This window comes from Berghia stephanieae, chromosome 5, assembly GCF_034508935.2.
Source record: "Berghia stephanieae isolate SIO BIC M18660-M18661 chromosome 5, UCSD_Bste_1.3, whole genome shotgun sequence".
In the NCBI taxonomy this organism is placed as follows: domain Eukaryota; kingdom Metazoa; phylum Mollusca; class Gastropoda; order Nudibranchia; family Aeolidiidae; genus Berghia; species Berghia stephanieae.
The window spans coordinates 32,589,505-32,609,504 of NC_088364.1; the positions used below are offsets into that span (position 1 = coordinate 32,589,505).

Genomic DNA, 20,000 nt, shown 5'->3' on the forward strand with positions numbered 1-20,000 from the left:
TTGTTGTTCCCAAACCCTAAGTCCCTGCTCCACCCCTTTTTGAATTAGAAATTCCCCCCCATACACCGGAGCATACTCAATGTCTCAATCGTTTCTATGTTATATGTTTGTGATGAGAATATTGGCTATTGAGCTTAACTGCTGGTCAAAATTACTTCGCGATGGTGGCGAACGAATCGGCGATCTCAAGAAGTGGGTGAGAGAGGGATCTAGAAATGACTTTGGGTTTGAAACGAATATTTTTGTGTTCGTGGATAGCTCACACGGTAGAGCCACGCTCTCACCTGCCAGGCGGAGTTGTCGTACCAATAAGGTCGCAGGTTCAAACCCCGCCACCGCCGCGAAAAAAATTTTTATTCTCTATTGTCTTCTGGCACTTTTCTACTCACTTCATATCTTGTTGTTACCAACATAAGTGCCTGCTCCACTCACTTTTCTGAATTAGAAATCTACCCTTTGGATAGGATTCTAGTCTATTGCAAAGTCCTTTTCGCCAGAACTAACAGACCCAGCTACCCATTTACTGCTGAGTGGAATGGAGAAGGGGGGGGGGGGGGGGTTGGAGAGATCCCGCAGTGTTCGTTGTCACTGTACGTAAGTTTTTAGATTTGACAGCAATTCTGTGTCTGTTAACAAACAATTAAAGAATGAGCGTTTATATAGAGCGATATCCACTAAACGTGCTCAAAGCGCTATACAAAGGGTCCCTGGCCAACAGCAACACTTTACATGCAGGACGGGACATGACGCCTGTTAGGCAATATTATGGCCAGGGACAACGCTGTTAATGGCCAGGTACTCGTTTTACACCTGAGTACGGTGAGAGAATGTGAGTAAAGAGCCTTTCCAAGGACACAACAATCAGCCGAGAGAGGCTCGAACCCATGACCTTCCGATCCGAAAGCGAGTGTCATACAACTAGACCACATAGCCGCACAAACATCATTTAACATTGCCTGTACGGAACAATTCTGACCCCTAACCCTATTTTGTAAACGAATAGATTCAAGCAAAAGAAACCAAACTTGATCTACTCAGATATTCAAGAGTTTATAAGTTTATCTTAAAATATAATTTTATGCATCATATTTCTCTATGTGCACATGTTGTAAGCAGGTCTAATAATCGAATTATGAGCTTGATTAATTATTGATGTATTTATGCAATATTTTGCGTCGGTTTGAGAGTATTTCCGTTGCAACAATGAGCCCATAATAATTAGGGTTATTAGTAATAGACATGCATATAGGAAAACGCTGGGATTAGCCTAAGCATTTTGAGAGGTTAGCTACAAAATAGTATCTCTATCTCTTCATTTACCCCCCCCCCCTTCTCTCTCTCTCTCTCTCTCTCTCTCTCTCTCTCTCTCTCTCTCTCTCTCTCTCTCTCTCTTTCTTTCTTTCTTCCCCTCTCTCATGATCCGTTTTCTCCCTCTCTCATTCTCTCTCTTTTTCTCTGTTTTTTTCTTTTCTGGTCTACTACAAACAACATATCATTCTGTCTAATAATTGTCGAGGACAAGATATGTGATATTTGCAATTCGGGAAAAAACATTAGGCATCAAATAAAGATATCATATTGAAGTTCAAATTATATCTAATGGGGGCTGTGATGATGATTGATGGTAGGGTTGACGGTGGTGTGTGTGTGTGGTGGTTGTGGTGGTGGTGGTGTTGGTGGTTCTTAAAGCGGTGTTCGTGGTGGAGATGGTGGTTGTGGTGGTGGTAGTGGTAGATGTGGAAAATTATCTTCAGTGTAATCGATGTTTTTCCCTTAATGACGATCATTCTAATTACAGTGAATAAAGTCAATTGGTACAAAGGATGTGACATTGGGTTCCCGATTACACACTTGTGACCTATCGTCTCAAAACGGTATCTTGCCCTGTTTATTTAACCAGTTAACTGCCGTACTCTGGGCTAGACAGGTATTTAAGTGATTGGCCAGAAACCCGCCCTCAAATATCGATCGATTGAAATTACCCTCAGCTTGGCAAAAACTCTCAAACCTGGGACCTCGCGATGTACATTGTACATCAGTCCTAACAGTTGGTCTGAATTAGATTACATGAAAAAAGAAGACAAGGAAAATACACTATTTATTTTATTTTATTTTATCATAATAATAATAATAATAATAATAATAATAATAATAATAATAATAATAATAATAATAATAGATCTTTATTGTCCATAAATATGGCAATTTGTCATTTAGTTACACTTGTTATAACGTTATATGATAACTATAACATTGAACAGATACTTCACTCCTACTTATTCTCTCTCTCTCTCTCTCTCTCTCTCTCTCTCTCTCTCTCTCTCTCTCTCTCTCTCTCTCTCTCTCTCTCTCTCTCTTTCACGCGTGCGATATACACAACATAAACATATTCATTTCATTTTCAATTCGTTACATTTTTGGCAATTCAACACCAAATATTATCATCATTATCAATTGGTCACTTAATCTAACATTAAATAAATTAATCAGTCAATCAGTCAACGCATCAATCCTTGGTTTTGCTGTACCATATGAAATATTCAACATTTTTATTGCTGATGGAACGAACGTTGATTTATACTTGTTAGTTCTACATTTAATCTGACAAAACCTTCTCCCAGATGGTAAAATACTAAATTCATGGTATAAAATATGATCATCTGATATCATGCAGTTCGTGAAAAAAATGAAAAAATCCGAGACATTGTTTGGTCTTTTTAGTGTGAAATCAGTTTAGACTTCACGGATATTGAACATAACAGAGGGTTTTTTTGTAAAAATTATCTTCGAGTTGTGGCCAACACCCAGTGGTTCTCTTTAAATTATTAGGGCTTGGATAAGTAGAGAGCAGTAACGGGCGCCTGAAGCCCGGGATCGTAAAATACAAAGAAACTTTGAAAATGGAGAAGCTTGGGATGGGAACACTACAGATATTGTCTGAGCTGCCGATGTCTATTCATTTTCACATTTTCGTTTATATTTTAACCCTCTCCTTGCCACCTGCAGCAAAATCGTCACATTTGTCACAACATAGTATACATTTTTCTTATTCAGATTTATTTTGTACATCATAAACTTTGAGAAATGATCTTTATTTAATTGATAAGAATATAAGGTTGTTTTGTAGAGAGTTTGTTTGAGTTTAAAAAATCAATTTTTCTGCAGGGTAAGCCTGCCATTTTGGGAAAATACTGAAAATGATCGGTAAGGAGAGAGTTGAAGGCTTGGAGTAGGGTCCATTTTTGTTTAATTCATTATATAGTCTACCTGTTACACAATCCTTTCTTAGCATTTGATTGCCCATGTGAAACAACACGTTTATAACGAATAGGAGCGATCCATACTCATGTTTTCGTGCAATATAGTCATCAAAAAATCACATGATTTGTTCCTGTACAACGATTGGAAATTTCTCTATAAATGTAAACCCGATGCTGGGTTTATGAAAGTTGTAATGAATACCCATGAGACATGATGTGCAAAAAAAAGTTGGATATTTCTCAAACTCTGAACTCTTTTCACTATGTGTGACATTTTGAAGTACCTATAGGGAATGAGATTAGCGGAAGAGTAGCGTCCCTTGGTTGGACGTCACCTTACAGAGAGAACGTCAAAATGGTTTTGCGCATGCGTCTCTCTCGTCCTCGCTTTCGGTGAAGTATCTCATGCCGCTTTCACCGGAAGCGAGGACGAAAGACGCATGCGCACAGCCAACATAATAACTTTTCCGCCAGTGACGTCCAATCAAGGGACGCTCCTCTTCCGCTAATCTCATTCCCTATACGTTGCAATGTGACTAATGACCTCGAGCACATGTAAACCTAATATAGATCATTCCCATTGAACATAATTGTTTTAAAAACATACTTTACTTACCCGTCGCTTCGATCTGGGATTATGTTAGAATTGATTAGATGAACAAACTTGTATTTATAGTAGCAATGGAGGACATAATAAGGACATTTAAAATGTTAAAGGTTAGAAACAAAATTCCTTATCCTCATTAAATGCATTTATTTTAACTTAATTTTGATCCGTTACGCTTACATTCAATTTTACGCATCGGGTTCCCACGGACATAATACCGTTTTGAGACGATTGGTCCCAAAATTTGTTGATTTTGCGTGGCCCCATTTAAAGTGACCCTCTTTATCCTTGCCGCTTTTTTATTTTTTTTTTATTTATTTATTATTTTTTTTTTTTTTTTTGGTGTATTTTATTAAAGTAGAAGACCAAAACATTTCTGAGTATTTAGAACGAATGATTGATCTTTATGTGGACTGTAATACAATAAAATAACGCAAAATGGTCCGTTGATAAAATATATTATTAATACGCCATATAGTTGGGATAACTTTGTGAACAAGAAGTAGGCTATGTTGAAGTCAGTAGATCACTAGTATAGCCCAACTTCTCACAATTCAAATGCTGGTTGGTGGATACAATCATATCAAACTCAATGCTTGGGTTGTGGGAGTATGTGGTCTTGTGGTAATTGCACCCGCCTTCAGACTCTGACCGCGAAAATATACTTGAGCTCTACTTGAGCTGTTATATAGTGCAATATCCACTAAACGTGCTCAAAGCGCTTTACAAGGGATCCCTGGTCAACAGCAACATGTTGGACGAGACATGACGCCTGTTAGGCGATATTACAATTTTTTTTATCTGACAGAGACAACGCCGTTAACGGCCAGGTACTCATTTTACACCTGAGTACGGTGAGAGAATGTGAGTAAAGAGCCTTTTCCAAGGACTCAAGCGCCGAATGAGGCTCGAACCCAGGACCTTTTGATCCGAAAGCGAGTGTCATACGACAAGACCACATAGCTCTGGTAAGAGACCCGCTTAGGGTAGCACAACGTTGAGTCCTTGAAAAAGGCTCCTTATCCTCCCATTCTTTCACTACAATTTGCAAAATGTACAAAAGATCCCAAGCCAATATGAACACTAACACGGAAGTTGTAAATCTAGTAAAAAAATAATTTGCAGCAAATCATTTGGTATCCAGACACATTGGTATAATATATCATTCTTAGGGTCGCAAACACAGAATTATCCATGTAATTTCAACAAAAAAAAAATTTCAGTTCCTCTTAATATAAATTTATGTAAAGACAACTGTATAAACGAATGAATGAAAGAATGAATATAGCTGCGCAGTCTCTTTGGACGCTAGCAGTGAACAATGTGTGTGTATGTATGTATATATATATATATATATATATATATATATATATATATATATATATATATATACAGCGGCGTGGCGTATTGACGGCGTATGGTGGTGCCATGATTAGAAGAAGAAAAAAATTCTAAAACAGTGAACACGGTTAAGAGGAGAGAGCACATGTTAAAAACTCTCTTTTTTGGAAGGGTAGGGGGGATGGTTTCTACGAGTGGACAAAACTCACAAAAACAAATAATTCATGAAAACATCAAGCCACAACACTGAGGTACAAGTCCCGTATGAAAAGGTCTTTGTAACTATTCTTTGTCCACCATTTAAAGGATTGGTTTTGGTCGATAATGCAATCAATATGTGATAAATGTAAATCAAAAGAGAAAAACAAAACCTATGACAGAAATTACCTACTTTTAGTACTTGTAAAGAAAATCTGCACGGCGATGTTTCATCTCTGCAAATCTTTTTATAATGTGTTTATTGAAATTTGGAATGGCATCTATTTCAGCTTTGTGAATTGACAGAATCATTAACGAATTTAACCGCTCTGTGTTTCATTGAATTTCGCAAGAAATTTTTCACTCTTTTAAGGGTGCTAAAACAACGTTCAGGAGGTTAGGAATTACGATGGAAGTGGTTAAGGTCACTATAGCCTTTAGATGTCCATGATTTGTCAGTGTTTGTTGTATCTGTAAAAAGTAGACAATAAAAACAAAAGAAACGGGTTTTTTCTAAACTAATTGTGAGCCATTCATGCCTGTCATACCATGTCACTGAAAAAGAGCGTTTTCGATATTTCCACACCTGTGTTAATTCAAAATCAGTTGGTTGGTGAGGAACTAGTCTTTTTATTTATAATTTGTCATCTAGTGTCAATCTCCCAAACGGTCGGTGAAGTAAAGAGTCAACTTGATTCATTGCAATTTATTGTTTAACAAAACAAAACTTCAAAGTATATCTCAAATAATGGAAATAAGTGGACTACGATTAATGATTGCACAAATAAAAGGTAGATTCAGATCTTAAAGCATCACAAAGAAAAAATCACTCCAGTTAAGTACTTAAAAAATCTAAAAACACACCAAAGTATAACTGATGACAATATTCGCTTTCTTTCTCTGACTCACACAAATACACACGCACAAACAAACAAACACACACACACACACACACACACACACACACACACAAATAAACACTCATACACACGTAACCATCAACTCGGCACTACAAGCAAAAAAAATGTTGGTAAATTCGTCCACAATGCTTCGTTGCAAATAATTACTTTATTCAATAATCGTGAAAAAGAGTTGGGGGGGGGGGGGGGTTTGATATGTCATGTTTTTAAGTTTTATGTTGTCTTTCTTTGCTGCTTACAAATAAACCTGACAATGATCAGTGTTTTTGACAGTTAATGTAATATTTTGGATGGCCGAAGTTACCCTAATTTGGCGCATCCCCCCGTCCAACGGCGGAGCTCTCAGATCCTGGCACAAGTCGAGGGGTTTTCCGCTATTTGAAGATAGTATAAGTCGACCCAGTATCGCGCTCAATCAGCTGTAGCGATACTAATGTATAGAGCATTAACTGGAGCTTGGATTGCTTTGCACCACGATGTTTGATTTAGTCACTACTTCGCGCAGTGATGTCACCAACACACGAGTCGGCGCAGTGCGTGATTCGGAATCTTGAATAGAGTGGAGACTAAAAAGGCAGTATGTTGTTGGCGAGTTGGCGAAAGACAGTGGAGTTAAAATTTCTCAGTTTTATTTTTAATTAAATTATGCTGTTAATGATTTTTAAAAGATTGGTACGGGGCCTGGCACCATTCGATCCAATGGCCCCACGCCACTGTATATATATATAATATATATATATATATATATATATATATATATATATATATATTATATATATATATATATATATGCGTGTGTGTTATTTGGAATGTTTCAGTCTGTTATTTGTACCCAGTTAGTGATTTGTTTCCATAAGTCTCAGTCGAGTGCAAGTATTCTTGGTTTTTGTAGAGGCAACTACAAAGTTTTATTTCCAATACATAGTGTCAGGCGGTGCTCAGTTGGCAGACCAATCACCCCAAGATAATGTGACAAGTATTTTTTTTTTAATGAACATGATTTGTCATTAGGCAAAAAAGATAACTTTCCGTATAGAATAAAATAAACATATAATATGAATAATTCATAATGTACAATTGTACATGTTGTTTGAATATATTTTATGAACTAAAACTTGTTTCCAACACCTAAACAATACGTGCGGCTATGTGGTCCAGTGGTATGACACTCGCCTTCGGATCGAAGGTCCTAGGTTCGAGTCCCGCTCTAAGCGGTGCATAGTTGAGAGAGCTTGGAAAATGATCTTTACCCACATTATCTCAATGTACTCAGGTATAAAATGAGTACCTGGCCGTTAACAGTGTTGTCTCTGTCGGAAAAAAACATTGCCTCTCCTTCATATTAAGTGTTGCTTTTGGCAAGGGACATTTTGTAAAGCGCTTTGAGTATGTTTAGTGGATATTGCTCTATATAAAAGCTCATGATTTCGGAGATTTTTAAAAATCAATCTGTTCTCCTAAGAATATCCTAAATATTTGTATTTCCCGATTTCCAGAAGTCCATATAGATCGTATTATTGCAATCACTCCTTATTTTCTGTTTTGCTTTTCGTTAACTTTTCAGGCAACTCCAGACCACTCTCTTTTCTTTAGCAGCCTCTGACGAGAATGAGAAAGTCGTGCAGGAAGTAAAGCAACAATTTCGTGCATGGTTAGACAGGGATGAAAAGTATGTCAATAATACTAATATATCGTACTATTACTACTACTGCTACTACTACCACTATCACTACCATCACTACTACTGCTGCTAGTACTATTACTACTACTACTACGACGACGACGACGACAACGAGGACTACTACTACTACTACTCCTACTACTACTACTACTACTACTCCTACTACTACTACTACTACTACTACTGCTACTACTACCACTACTACTACTACTACTACTACTACTACTACTACTACTACTACTACTACTACTACTACTACTACCACTACTATAGTTATTATTTTAATCTAATCATCACTTTCATCATCATCATCATCATCATCATCATCATCATCATCATCATCATCACGATCACCATCAACATCATCGTCTTGATTATCTAGTTTATTGTTATCATTTTTGAGAGATGAAAACACATTTGAATTATTTAAATTTTGCATGTATGGAGGTTAAAATGATAACTCACGATCATGCTAATAACAAGCTAATAAAACAAACAAATTTGCATATTAGTTAACGATAATTGGTTCCCAACATTAACTTTACTGCTTGCTTGCGCTAGGGGAAACTAGAAAATTGTTCAATAACTTAATAAGACTATAAATTCTTGCTGTTTATAATAACCGAATCGACCATAATGTCTTTCTGAAAACCTATCAATTTACAAGACACGATAAAAGCAAATTTGCCACAGGCAACAATCGTGAAAAGATTAAGCAAAATTTATACCAACATAAATTTTATTTTGTGACGTTGATTGCCGAGCTCAAATTGTTTAAGGAAAGTTGGATGGTGACTTCTATAATACAATATTTCTTAAAATGCCATATTTTGATCAAATTTTTTTCATCCATAAACAAACAGTAATGCAAGTGTTTTGAGATATTAATACCTGAACTAAGAAAGTGTGTATAAAACATATAATTCATCTGACTTCATTGACTACCATGGTATGTTTGTATTGCGAAGGAGTCAATATTTAAAAGTGTGTGTAGTTTTGGGGGTCCGACATTCGCCTTTTGGACCGCTAGATCGCTGGTTCGAGTCTTGCTCTGAACTGAAAAAAGTTGAGTCCTAGGGAAAGGCTCTTTATTCTCATTCTGTCACCGCACTCATATGTAAAATGAGTACCTAACCGGTAACAGGGTTGTCTCTGTTTAAAGAAAATTGTAATCGCGCCTTATATGTGTCGTGTCCCGCCCGGCATGTTAAATGTTACTGTTAGCTGAAAACCCCCTGTAAACCGCTTTTAGCACATTTAGTGTATATTGCGCGATATAAAAGCTTAAGTTTAAAGAAAAGATCTCAATCAATATCAATTTAAAAATTATTCTTTTATTAATCTTATCTAAACACTCACAATAAATTATGTTTGTTTTTTATCTATTTCAAGACCATCAATCTACATTCATAAAGTGGTTTACAGGTATGGGATGTTAAAATATGGAACAGACGAGGACTGGAACAAAGTTTGGGACAAATATTTATCAGAAACGTCTCCTTCAGAGAAAGCTCTCTTGTTAGCATCCTTGGCCTATACAAGCAGACCGAACCTCATTGCCAAGTAAGTAGCTAGATAGTAAAACGCAAATATCAACGTGTTTACTGTGCGACTGTGTGGTCTTGTAGTATAATACTCCCCTTGAGATGAAGTGAGTAGGAAAGTGCCAGAAGACAATAGAGAATTTTTTTAAATTCGCAATTGAACCCGCAACCTTACTGATACGACAACTCCGCCTGGCCGGTGAGAGCGTGACTCTACCGTATGAGCTATCCGCGATCCCAATGGACCGATAGATGTAGATATGCATGGTTATGTCCTTGGATAAGTCGCTTTACTTGCACATTCTCAATACTTGGGTGTAAAATGAGTACCGGTCCCTATTATCGCCTTTCAGGCGTCATGTTAGTGTGAAGACCCCTTGTAAAGCGCTTTGAGTATGTTTCATGGGTAATGCTCTATATGAATGATCAAGTTTTATTGAGGGCTCTCATGTTGTAAATCATAAAGAGATTGGTATCAATTCCATTCCAACTTCTCTTTCTATCCAACATCACAGATCAGCGGGAAGGTTTCTTGTACCTACAATGACAATATTATGCGCGTAAGCCGACGTTAACTTATTTGCAGGTCTGATAGCCCAAATTGTTATGGACCCATTGTTGTAATGGAAATACTGCCAAACCGACGAGAAATGTTATCCATTACAGCAATGTTAAAACGAGCCCATAATTGCGTTCGGTTATCAGACCTACAAATACGTAAGCAACAAGGATGTAATCCGAGTGAAGGGGACGAAAGTTGGTAAATTGATACTCGTAAGGTTTTAGCTGAATTGTTGTGTTTAAATTAATATAATATAAATAAAGGTCAAATAATTGACAGTAGTGTATTAAAATCTCACAGGAATATTATATAAAACTTTAAATTTATGAGTATTTTTTAGTGAAGGATGCAAAAGAAGTAAATATTCCCTGTCAAACAATCACGCAAAATGATAGGCAGTTCAGATAGGGTGGGGTGTTCCAATTCGGACACCCAAAATAATCACTTACATACTTGAGCTTTTATATAGCGCAATATTCACTAAACATGCTCAAAGCGCTTTACAAGGGGTCCCTGACCAACAGCAACACGTAACATGTAGAACGCGACATGACGCTTGTTAGGCGATATTACCATTTTTTTCCCAACAAAGACAACGCTACGGCCAGGTACTCATTTTACACCTGAGTACGGTGAGAGACTGTGAGTAAAGAGGCTTTTCCAAGGACTCAACTATGCGCCGAGCAAGGATCGAACCCATGACCCTCCGATCCTAAAGCGAGTGTCAAACCACAAGACCACATAGCCGCACGTATGGCTGTCTCAGCTCAATGACTTGTATTTACACCGAGAGTAATTGTGAAAATAACTAATTCATAAGTTGCAAACACCATTAATCTAAAGTTTTAGGTAAAATACTTGTCCATTATCACATTTTATTTATGTGTTTGGCCTTGATTTATGGACCTTAGTCAATTGTCACAATTCGGACACCATATGTTCCAATTGTGACCCCCCTGTTGGGCCAATTCGGACACCTCTTTTGAAAATTATTGATCAAATGCAACTAGCTGCTATTGCTGTCAGTTTATCAAATATTTCCAAATATTTTTCGTGTCGACTTGGAACTTAAAAATACAGTTAAGTTACTTGTATGTACGGCTATAACTCCCTTAAGGTTTAATATTCAGTATAATAAAGTGTTGTGTCCTAGATTAACAAGCTAAAACGAATAATATATCGGTCAGTCCATCGGATTTAGATTTGGAAATGGCTAAAACCGGTCATCCAACATTTCCCTCGTGACAATATTCCTATTTTAATTAGGTCATCCTAGTTAAAGACTGTATTATCAATTGTTTATGTTATCAATATTACTAGTTGTTAATCAAACTGAATATCATTGCTACAATTAATAGTTTGAAATCACAACTACATGGGTACTTACTTTTTACACCTAAATAGATAAGAAATGGATTTTTGATATTGACATCTCGTTTATTACGTGAGAAATTATTATTTTTTGTAAAGTGTTTTTATCTTTATCCACACTACTAGGTTTCTCGGGGGCATTTCTCAAAAATAATTCATGATCATGATGAATAGTACACAGAAATATACGTCTTATGATTATATTTGGGGTTCCGCATAGCACTTTAAGCAGAGCATTTGCCTTACAAGCAAAGGTAATGGGATCGATCCCAAGTGAAGTCGTGATTTATATTGATCACCCAGTTAACCCGCCAGTAACTGGGTAGCTGGGTCTCTTAACTGTACTATGCGACAGACTAGCGTCCTTTCTACAGATGCTAGCAAGCAATTGCTATTGTTCATTTAACCATCTCCTTACCACTTGCAGCAAAATCGTCACATTTGTTACGACACAATATACATTTTTTAAAAATTCAGATTTATTTTGTACATCACAAACTTTGAAGAATGGTCTTTGTTTAATTAATAAGAACATACAGTTGTTTTGTAGAGAGCTTGTTTGAGTTTTTAAAAATCAAATTTTCTGCTGGGTAAGCCTGCCATTTTGGGAAAATACTGAAAAGGATCGGTAAGGAGAGAATGAACGCTATAGAAATTGAGGGAAAAACTTCTTCTCATGCGAATTATGTTATTGAATGGCTCTTTTTAAACGATATAATATTTTGTTTTTCCTCACGTCTTCAAAAAATATATATTTATATGGAATATTTTATTTATTCATTAATACATTTCAAGAAAAGCTTTCAGAGTTGAAAAACTATGTCACTGAGTTTTCCCATATATATTTCCATGATAAAGGCAATTAGTTAAGTAATTGTAACATCCCAACGACCAGGTCCTTTGTCTTTTTAAGTACCTGTTATATAATTATATATGTTTTTTCGTGCGGCTTTATGACACTCATTTTCGAATCGGAAGGTCCTGGCTCGGCTCTTATATGGCTCCTCGGAAAATGCTATTTACTCACACTCTCACCGTAGTCAGGTGTAAAATGAGTACGTGGCCATTAGCAGCGTTGGAAAAACATTATATTTCGCCCAAGAGGCGTCATGCCACGTTCTACATGTTACGTGTTGCTGTTGGTCAGCGACCCTTTGTAAATCCATTTGAGGACACAATTTCGTGGATATTGCCCTATATAAAAGTTCGATTCTTTTATTATTTTTTTGCCTCAGTATTTTTGCCCGGAGAGTCATGTTTCAGTTAATTATAGCTTTATTAATTCAGGTCCGTTTAATTCTACTTTTATTGCTGTGTTTGTGGGTAGTAAATTAGCCTTGGTAAAACCACCGTAAATTAGCTCTGGCATTAGTGTCCTGTTGTATCTCTGAAGTGACCTGAATTCGCGAAATCAAAGGTTAGAACCTATCACCACGGCCTTATTGAAAGGGGTATGCTTTCAAAATCCATCACATATAATTTGTTTTAAAAGATATATCAAATTAAACTGAATACCGCAAAAACTGAGGGGTGTGGGGGTGGGGGTGGGGTGGGGGGTTTAGGGGAGGGGAAGGGTTTGTTTTTGGATGGAAAAGCAAAATCGATTGTCAATTGGGTCACTACATTATGTTGTCCTCATTCGCTCGAAATCCGGGCATTCCATCTGTTTGACCCAGCTTATTAAAGACAGTAATCTTGTTCCCTTGCTGGAGGGGACAGCGTAGCTCAGCTGTAAGGTCTTTGCTTCGTACTCGAAAGATACCGAGTTTGAATACTTGCTTGATTGTGTGGCTTTGGGCCTCTAGCTGGCCTCGACCTCTAGCTGGCGCCTGGGTTATTCCAGTCTTCCCTTGGAATAGACGCTAAAGACAAATTTCCCCTATGTGATGAATAAAGGGAATTTTACTTTTTATTTCATATTTACAGTCATCATACCTAAACTGGTGAACGTCGACCATACTCAAATTTGACATGACATTTGTGAGCAATCGTCTCAAAATGGTTTTATGTTGGGATGAAGCCCATGCTTAAGTCTCTCCATCACCAGCCATTTTCAGGATTTCCCCCAAACTTCACATCCAACTAACACAAGAATATATTTTTGATCACTCAAACACAATAGTACTAAGTCCTTGTGATAAATAATTTCTTTAGCAAAACAAACTCTGCAACACACTGTTCATTTTCTTAAAATTTTATGATGTACAAGAAATATTTGAATAAGAAAAATGTTGGTCGTATCGTAACGAATGTGACGATTTTCCTATAGTTTGTAAGGAGAGGGTTAATGTAGAATTTTAACAATCAATAACCCTTGAGTTAAAATAGATGTGTTCATTAAGAGTGAGTATTATTGCTAAACCAATTTATTGCCGCACTCACACGTGCTTACATATTTGGTCAGAAAACTAGTCGATTTAATTGACCATCATCTTGGCAAAAACTCTCAAACCTGGCACTATCCACTAAACGTAGGACGATAAATGAAACCTGTTAGGTATAATACACTTTTTTCTGACAGAGACAACGCTGTGGACGGCCAATTTACACATTGACTATGGTAAGAGAATGTGAGTAAAGAGCATTTTGCAAGGATTCAACTATGCGTCGCGGGATTCGAATCTAGGACCTTCCAATCCGAAGGCGAGTGTCATACCACAAGACTACATAGCGCGCACTAGAAACCCTAAAATCTGTTTCGGTGATACGTTGCAGCTCGTGGAAGGAAATAACGGTCGAAAATTAAATTAGAAAAGCTTCAAATCATTTCCCCGATGAATTTTAAAGACATTGAAGTTTTGAATTACCCAATTGTCAACAAAATAGGGGGCGACTTTCAAAATCTAAAGATTCGCATTTCCTCATTCAGAGAAAACTCCAATCAGTTTTCATTCATTTAATGATTTATGAGGAAAACATTTCTCTTAAAGGTCTCGTAGAAAAATACTTTGAGTGTTTTTAAAATTCTAATTTTCTCTAATGAATCCAATGTGTTCAATGTATTGGATGCGACATAGCAGAATTTGGAAGTCACCTCCTTTAACTGAAATGGATAAGATACTAAAGACGAATCTGAGAGGAGATTATGGCGTTGTCTACATGGATTGCCTTTGTAAATAATATTAAAGCGTCTAATTTATGTTTCAATTTTTAAAATTAAATTACTGTCTTGGTGAAAATGACAAGATATCTGGTCAAATTACATCGTATTTGGTCTGAAGATAGTTTTACTAAGTATTTTAGGAAATGGTTTAGACCAGTAAAATTAAAGAAGTTGCCAAAAGCCAGTAGAATGTAACTATGCATTCCGATACATCACATTAAATCTGCGAGCTATTTACTCTGAATCAATCATTTGATGTTTTTTTTAAATGACGGCTTAATTTTGTCAAAAGCAATGTCAATACCCACACTCTCTGACTTCCTTTTCAACCCCCTCCCTTCCTCCCCCCCCCCCCCCCTCTCTCTCTCTCTCTCTCTCTCTATATATATATATATATATATATATATATATATATATATATATATATTATTCTTTCTCTCTCTTTCGTTCTTTCTTTCCCTTTCTCTCTCTCTCTTATCCTCCCTCTCTCCTCCCCTCATATCTCTCTCTCTCTCTCTCTCTCTCTCTCTCTCTCTCTCTCTCTCTCTCTCTTTCTATCTATCTATCTATCTATCTATCTATCTATTTCTCTTTCTTTCTTTCTTTCTTTACTTCTTTCATTCTTTCTTTCTCTTTCTTCTTTTGATTTGAGAAAGTGATGAACATAAGGTCACATTGGTTTCAGCTTTAAATTGAATACAATTAGCGAAGGTGGTGGGAAACGGATGGGTAACTCTTTAAAAGACAATTCACATTTCATACAATTCACAATTATAATTATTATGTTTCCTATCACCTCAACATATCACCTCAAAAATGTATAATAGTGGGATGATCTACATGATAAAATTGAATTTGAATTTTTTATAACAAAAACACAAAAACATATGAGACTTGAGTTAAGTTTTTATGTTTGATCGAGGTCAATGAGTACAATTTCTCAGAGTACCTAATATAAACTGTCACATTTCTGATCATTAAAACTCATGGCTCATGTTTCCTGTCTTGAAGTCAATTGCCTTATATGGTAAAGTATTCGCCTGACAAAGATTGGTTTTAATCCCGATCTGACCCCAACTTCAAGTAGCAACACAGGTCGGCCGGTAGGCTTCTTGTTTCTACAATTAACAATAAATAGTGAGTATCGAATAATGATAATAATAATAATAATAATAATAATAATAATAATAATAATAATAATAATAATAATAATAATAATAATAATACTGCACATTTATATAACGCCAACATCTCATGCAATATGAACTCTAGGCGCTTTACAAAAATAAAATATATATAGTAAATTAAACAATGACTACAGCTATTAGATACAGACATATTCAATATTTAAAACGCTATCAACTTAGAGTTACATTTGAAAAGAAAAGAAAATCAAGTAAAGATATGTTTTCTAAAGTAATATGTCTTTAGCCTGCTTTTGAATGCCTCCAGGGATTCTGAGTTTCTTGTCTCAAAAGGTAATTTATTCCAAATGGAGGAACCAGATGATGAAAAAGCTATTTCAGTTAACTAATCAATAGGTATTACTTGCAATTGTAAAAATAATTTAATTTATAAACCAACAGCATATGATTCAACATTTAATAAATATATGTATTTGTGCCAGCGAAGTACCAGAAGACTAAAAATAGGAAATATAATAATAGAGAATAAAAATAGAGAAATAAATAATAGAGAAATAGAGAGTAAAATAAATATAGAGAATAAAAACTTTGCGACAATGGGGGCGCAAACCAAACCCTACTGTTTGTTACGACAAATCCGCCTGGCCACGAGATAGTAGTTCTGCAATTGACACCATCCATCACTCCTAAAAACTAGTGGTATCAAGCGTTGTTTCTATCTTGAGCCGCTCTCTTGCCTTCTTCTCACTTCAATACGCTTCAACAGTCATGACGTCACTTCCCTCGTAATGACGCATAGTAACTTAGTAACTGGCTCTAAACTATCGGAACAATGGTGGACCCCCTTATGAAATATTTCTCCGACGAGCATAAAAGCGTATCCAGAGGAAAAAAAACAAACATTATAAATCTCATCATGTTTGACTTTTACGCATATGAAAAGTTCAAGCCAGCATGAAGAATAAAAAGTACCGATTTTCTTTTAGAACCATGATGGCCGCCGTTGCTGGGCGATGTAACATCAGACTATTGAATCCAATTCTTGTTATTATCAACATAAGTGCCTGCTTCACTCGCTTTTCTGAATTACAATTACAAAATATTCACGTAAGCCCAACCGTCGCAACAAGGCTGTGATCCCACTGAAGGGATGATTTTCAGTAAATAATTACTCGTAGGTTTTTGTTGAATTATTTTGAAATGTTATATTATTGATTATGCACGTGACATTGAGGAAGAATGGGAGAGCGGTTAACAAAGTGCGCTATGGATATTAAAAAGGAATTGACAAGGATGGGCACTGATGCGACAAAGCTAAGTACCGATCTGATTGTAAGGCCCATTACTGCAAAATCATCTCTCCTGTCTCCTATACAACCACCACGGTCAGGAGAATGAGATGGTTAGACGAAATGGCAACTGGCTCACCCCGACCTACTACCGGCTTGGGAACCTTACTTTGATCCAACAATATTGTGAATCGGGCTTCATCAAATCCTTAATAACACCTCTTTTGCTGCTTTCGTGGTGAAAATAATTGGATGTGATTTGTAATTAGAAAATAAGTAAACTACACATAAAAAAATCAATAGAATTCACCATTTGATAAAATCACATTGAATTGAAGCATTACGTCAAAGAGTCCCAAATTTTTCTCGAATACGAGAGTAATCTTTTCTTGTTTATCAAGATTGCGTTTTCGAATTCCATCACTCGATCTTTTAAGTAATTAAAAGGCTCCGTGATTTTATAACCAGATGGAGTCCAAAATTAGACATGGTTTAATTATTTTTTTTAATGTTTTTAACTCTGAAGGTTGTATGTGTCATTTCAAAATATAAACCTAGAAACGTATACAAATCCAGTTTTGTTATTTTTCAATAACTCTCCTACAGATCGGTGGTAACTGGTTGTCAACGTCTATATATGATGCCCAGATGCTTGTTTCACTAATATGAATTCTGCATATCAAAACTACAATATTATATATTAGATATAATTTATCTGTTATTGAAACAAAACACAATTAGAGAACACTCGGTATATATCAGGTGTGAGAAAAAAACTGGAAACGTTTAGAAGCTTGTAACCACCGGACCACAACTGATGCAAGTCTGAAATTTCACCATAACCAAACCGATTTATTGAACTTTATGTACACAAAATTTCAAAAACATTTAGACCTCTCTATTGAAAAATAGCATATTTATTTGACGATTGTTTTGATAGATATCTACATCTCAAATTTGCCACATCGAAGACTTTGATGTCATTCTGAAATGTCGATGCGACCTTCGATACAACATTTTGCTTTACGCCTTTTTTTCCAAGATCCAATTGGTTTCCTTATGTCTTAGATAATGATCGATTCCTTGAAATTTGAATCGGCTGTTTTAGCTCTGCTTTTGTGTAAAACGTTGTACGACTCTTATACACTGTTTGACAACATTGTCCATATTATGTTGTAGTTCATTTTATTCAAGTCAGGACTCCTTTGAGTCAATTTAAATTTTAGAAATAGATCAAATATGATTTCTGCGTCGTATTGAACAATGTGTAACATTGTTGAAAGGAAAACTTTTTCCATTAGCAATCCCACTAGGCCATTTCGTCTTCAACGAGACTTTCTACTCTGGTAACCTCACGCCGCTGAAAACAAGACGCAAATTTGAAAACCTTCAAAATGATAATTTTTATAGGACTGGGTATAATCGGCAGAGATTCTTAACCAATCATGGATTTTAAAGTAAATTTAACAAGTACTAACTTGAGGTATTGTTCTTGTTGCTTGCAAATTTTCGACGGTTTCTGATAATTTCATCGCACATTTTTTCTAGTTATGTTTGTCGCACCCTATATAATGAGTAATATCAGCTCACGATCACAGAATACGGCCGTTTCGACACTCGAGGCATCTCTTCAGTTATCAGCTGTGCGATCTTCTTTGACGGAGACTAGATCCGTGGTAATGTGTTCATTTAGAGTGTTGTGTGGTGCTTGAAGGCGCGTAAAGGCTCATTGTGGTGCGAATGGGTGTGTGCGTTTCTTTTTTTTTTCTTGTTTATTTGTTTGATTGTTTGTTGTTGTTTTTTTGTTTTTTTTTTTTTTTTCCGGGATGTTGAAGTCGTGGGAAAAAAATTAAATTAAACAAGAATTTATTTTTATCACATTGTTGCATATTATCCCCCTCTGTTTTTATTAATTTAAGTGACGTTAACAGTTACGGTGACCCAACTCAATACAAGTTTAGTTCAGTGCGGAGCATGGCAAATTATTTCAAAAGGTGAAGGTCAGAAGTCATTAATTCAATACAACTTCCGTTTGGTGCAGAGTACGAAATATCATTTTCAAAAGTCACGATAGGTCACATTTCATTAATTTTTCGATAAATGACTGCTTACATTAATCTTCTATTTAATGCATTTTTAGTTTGACCGGTTTTTTCCTTTTAGAAACTACTAAAAGGTCTTATAATGACTATTTTTAACGTTAACGTAGATCTACATTTTTCTCAATCAACTTTTTTAACATCATTTTTAAGAATGTTTTTAATTCAAAGGTATTAAAGACTGGAGTTGTAAATTATGACACAAACACATTAAAAGAAGGTCAAAATTTTTCTAAATTATCCAAGAGAGATACAACTACCCTTATTCTGATATTGATAAAATTCAATTCGTGTGCTTTTATTTAATTGAAATAAATAATTCAGTCTTTCTATTCTTTTATTTTTTTTCTGGTATATCTCCAATCCAATAAGTCCTCATTTGTAGACTGCTGTACTGTAAAGTATTGCTTGTTTTCCCTTTTCTAATATTGGCGCTCTTCTGTTAATTAAAAACAGGCAAAGTTTATTAGAACAAGATAAATGCACTTCTTGGGCCGAAATACTTCTATTTGCTTTTTGATTTATATAAAATGCTATATCTAATATAGATAGACAGATAGATAGATAGATAGATAGATAGATAGATAGATAGATAGATAGATAGATAGATAGATAGATAGATAGATAGATAGATAGATAGATAGTATGAGTAGGTAGGTAGAAGTAGGTAGGTAGGTAGGTAGGTAGGTAGTAGGTAGGTAGGTAGAGGTAGGTAGTGTAGGTGTAGGTAGGTAGGTAGGTAGGTAGGTAGGTAGTAGGTAGGTAGGTAGGTAGGTAGGTAGGTAGGTAGGTAGGTAGGTAGGTAGGTAGGTAGGTAGGTAGGTAGGTAGGTAGGTAGGTAGGTAGGTAGGTAGGTAGGTAGGTAGGTAGTAGGTAGGTA

The 20,000-nt window shown here is 35.9% G+C and overlaps 1 protein-coding gene across 1 annotated transcript in view; it reads left to right on the forward strand.

Annotated features, from left to right (window-relative positions):
• The window catches only part of LOC144973922 (glutamyl aminopeptidase-like), a 74,645-nt gene that overhangs the window by 43,957 nt on the left and 10,688 nt on the right, over positions 1-20,000 (forward strand). Inside the window, exons 14-15 of the mRNA XM_078916811.1 lie at positions 7,891-7,995; positions 9,400-9,570. Coding sequence (XP_078772937.1) covers positions 7,891-7,995; positions 9,400-9,570 — 276 coding nt within the window. The remainder of the gene's footprint in view (positions 1-7,890; positions 7,996-9,399; positions 9,571-20,000) is intronic.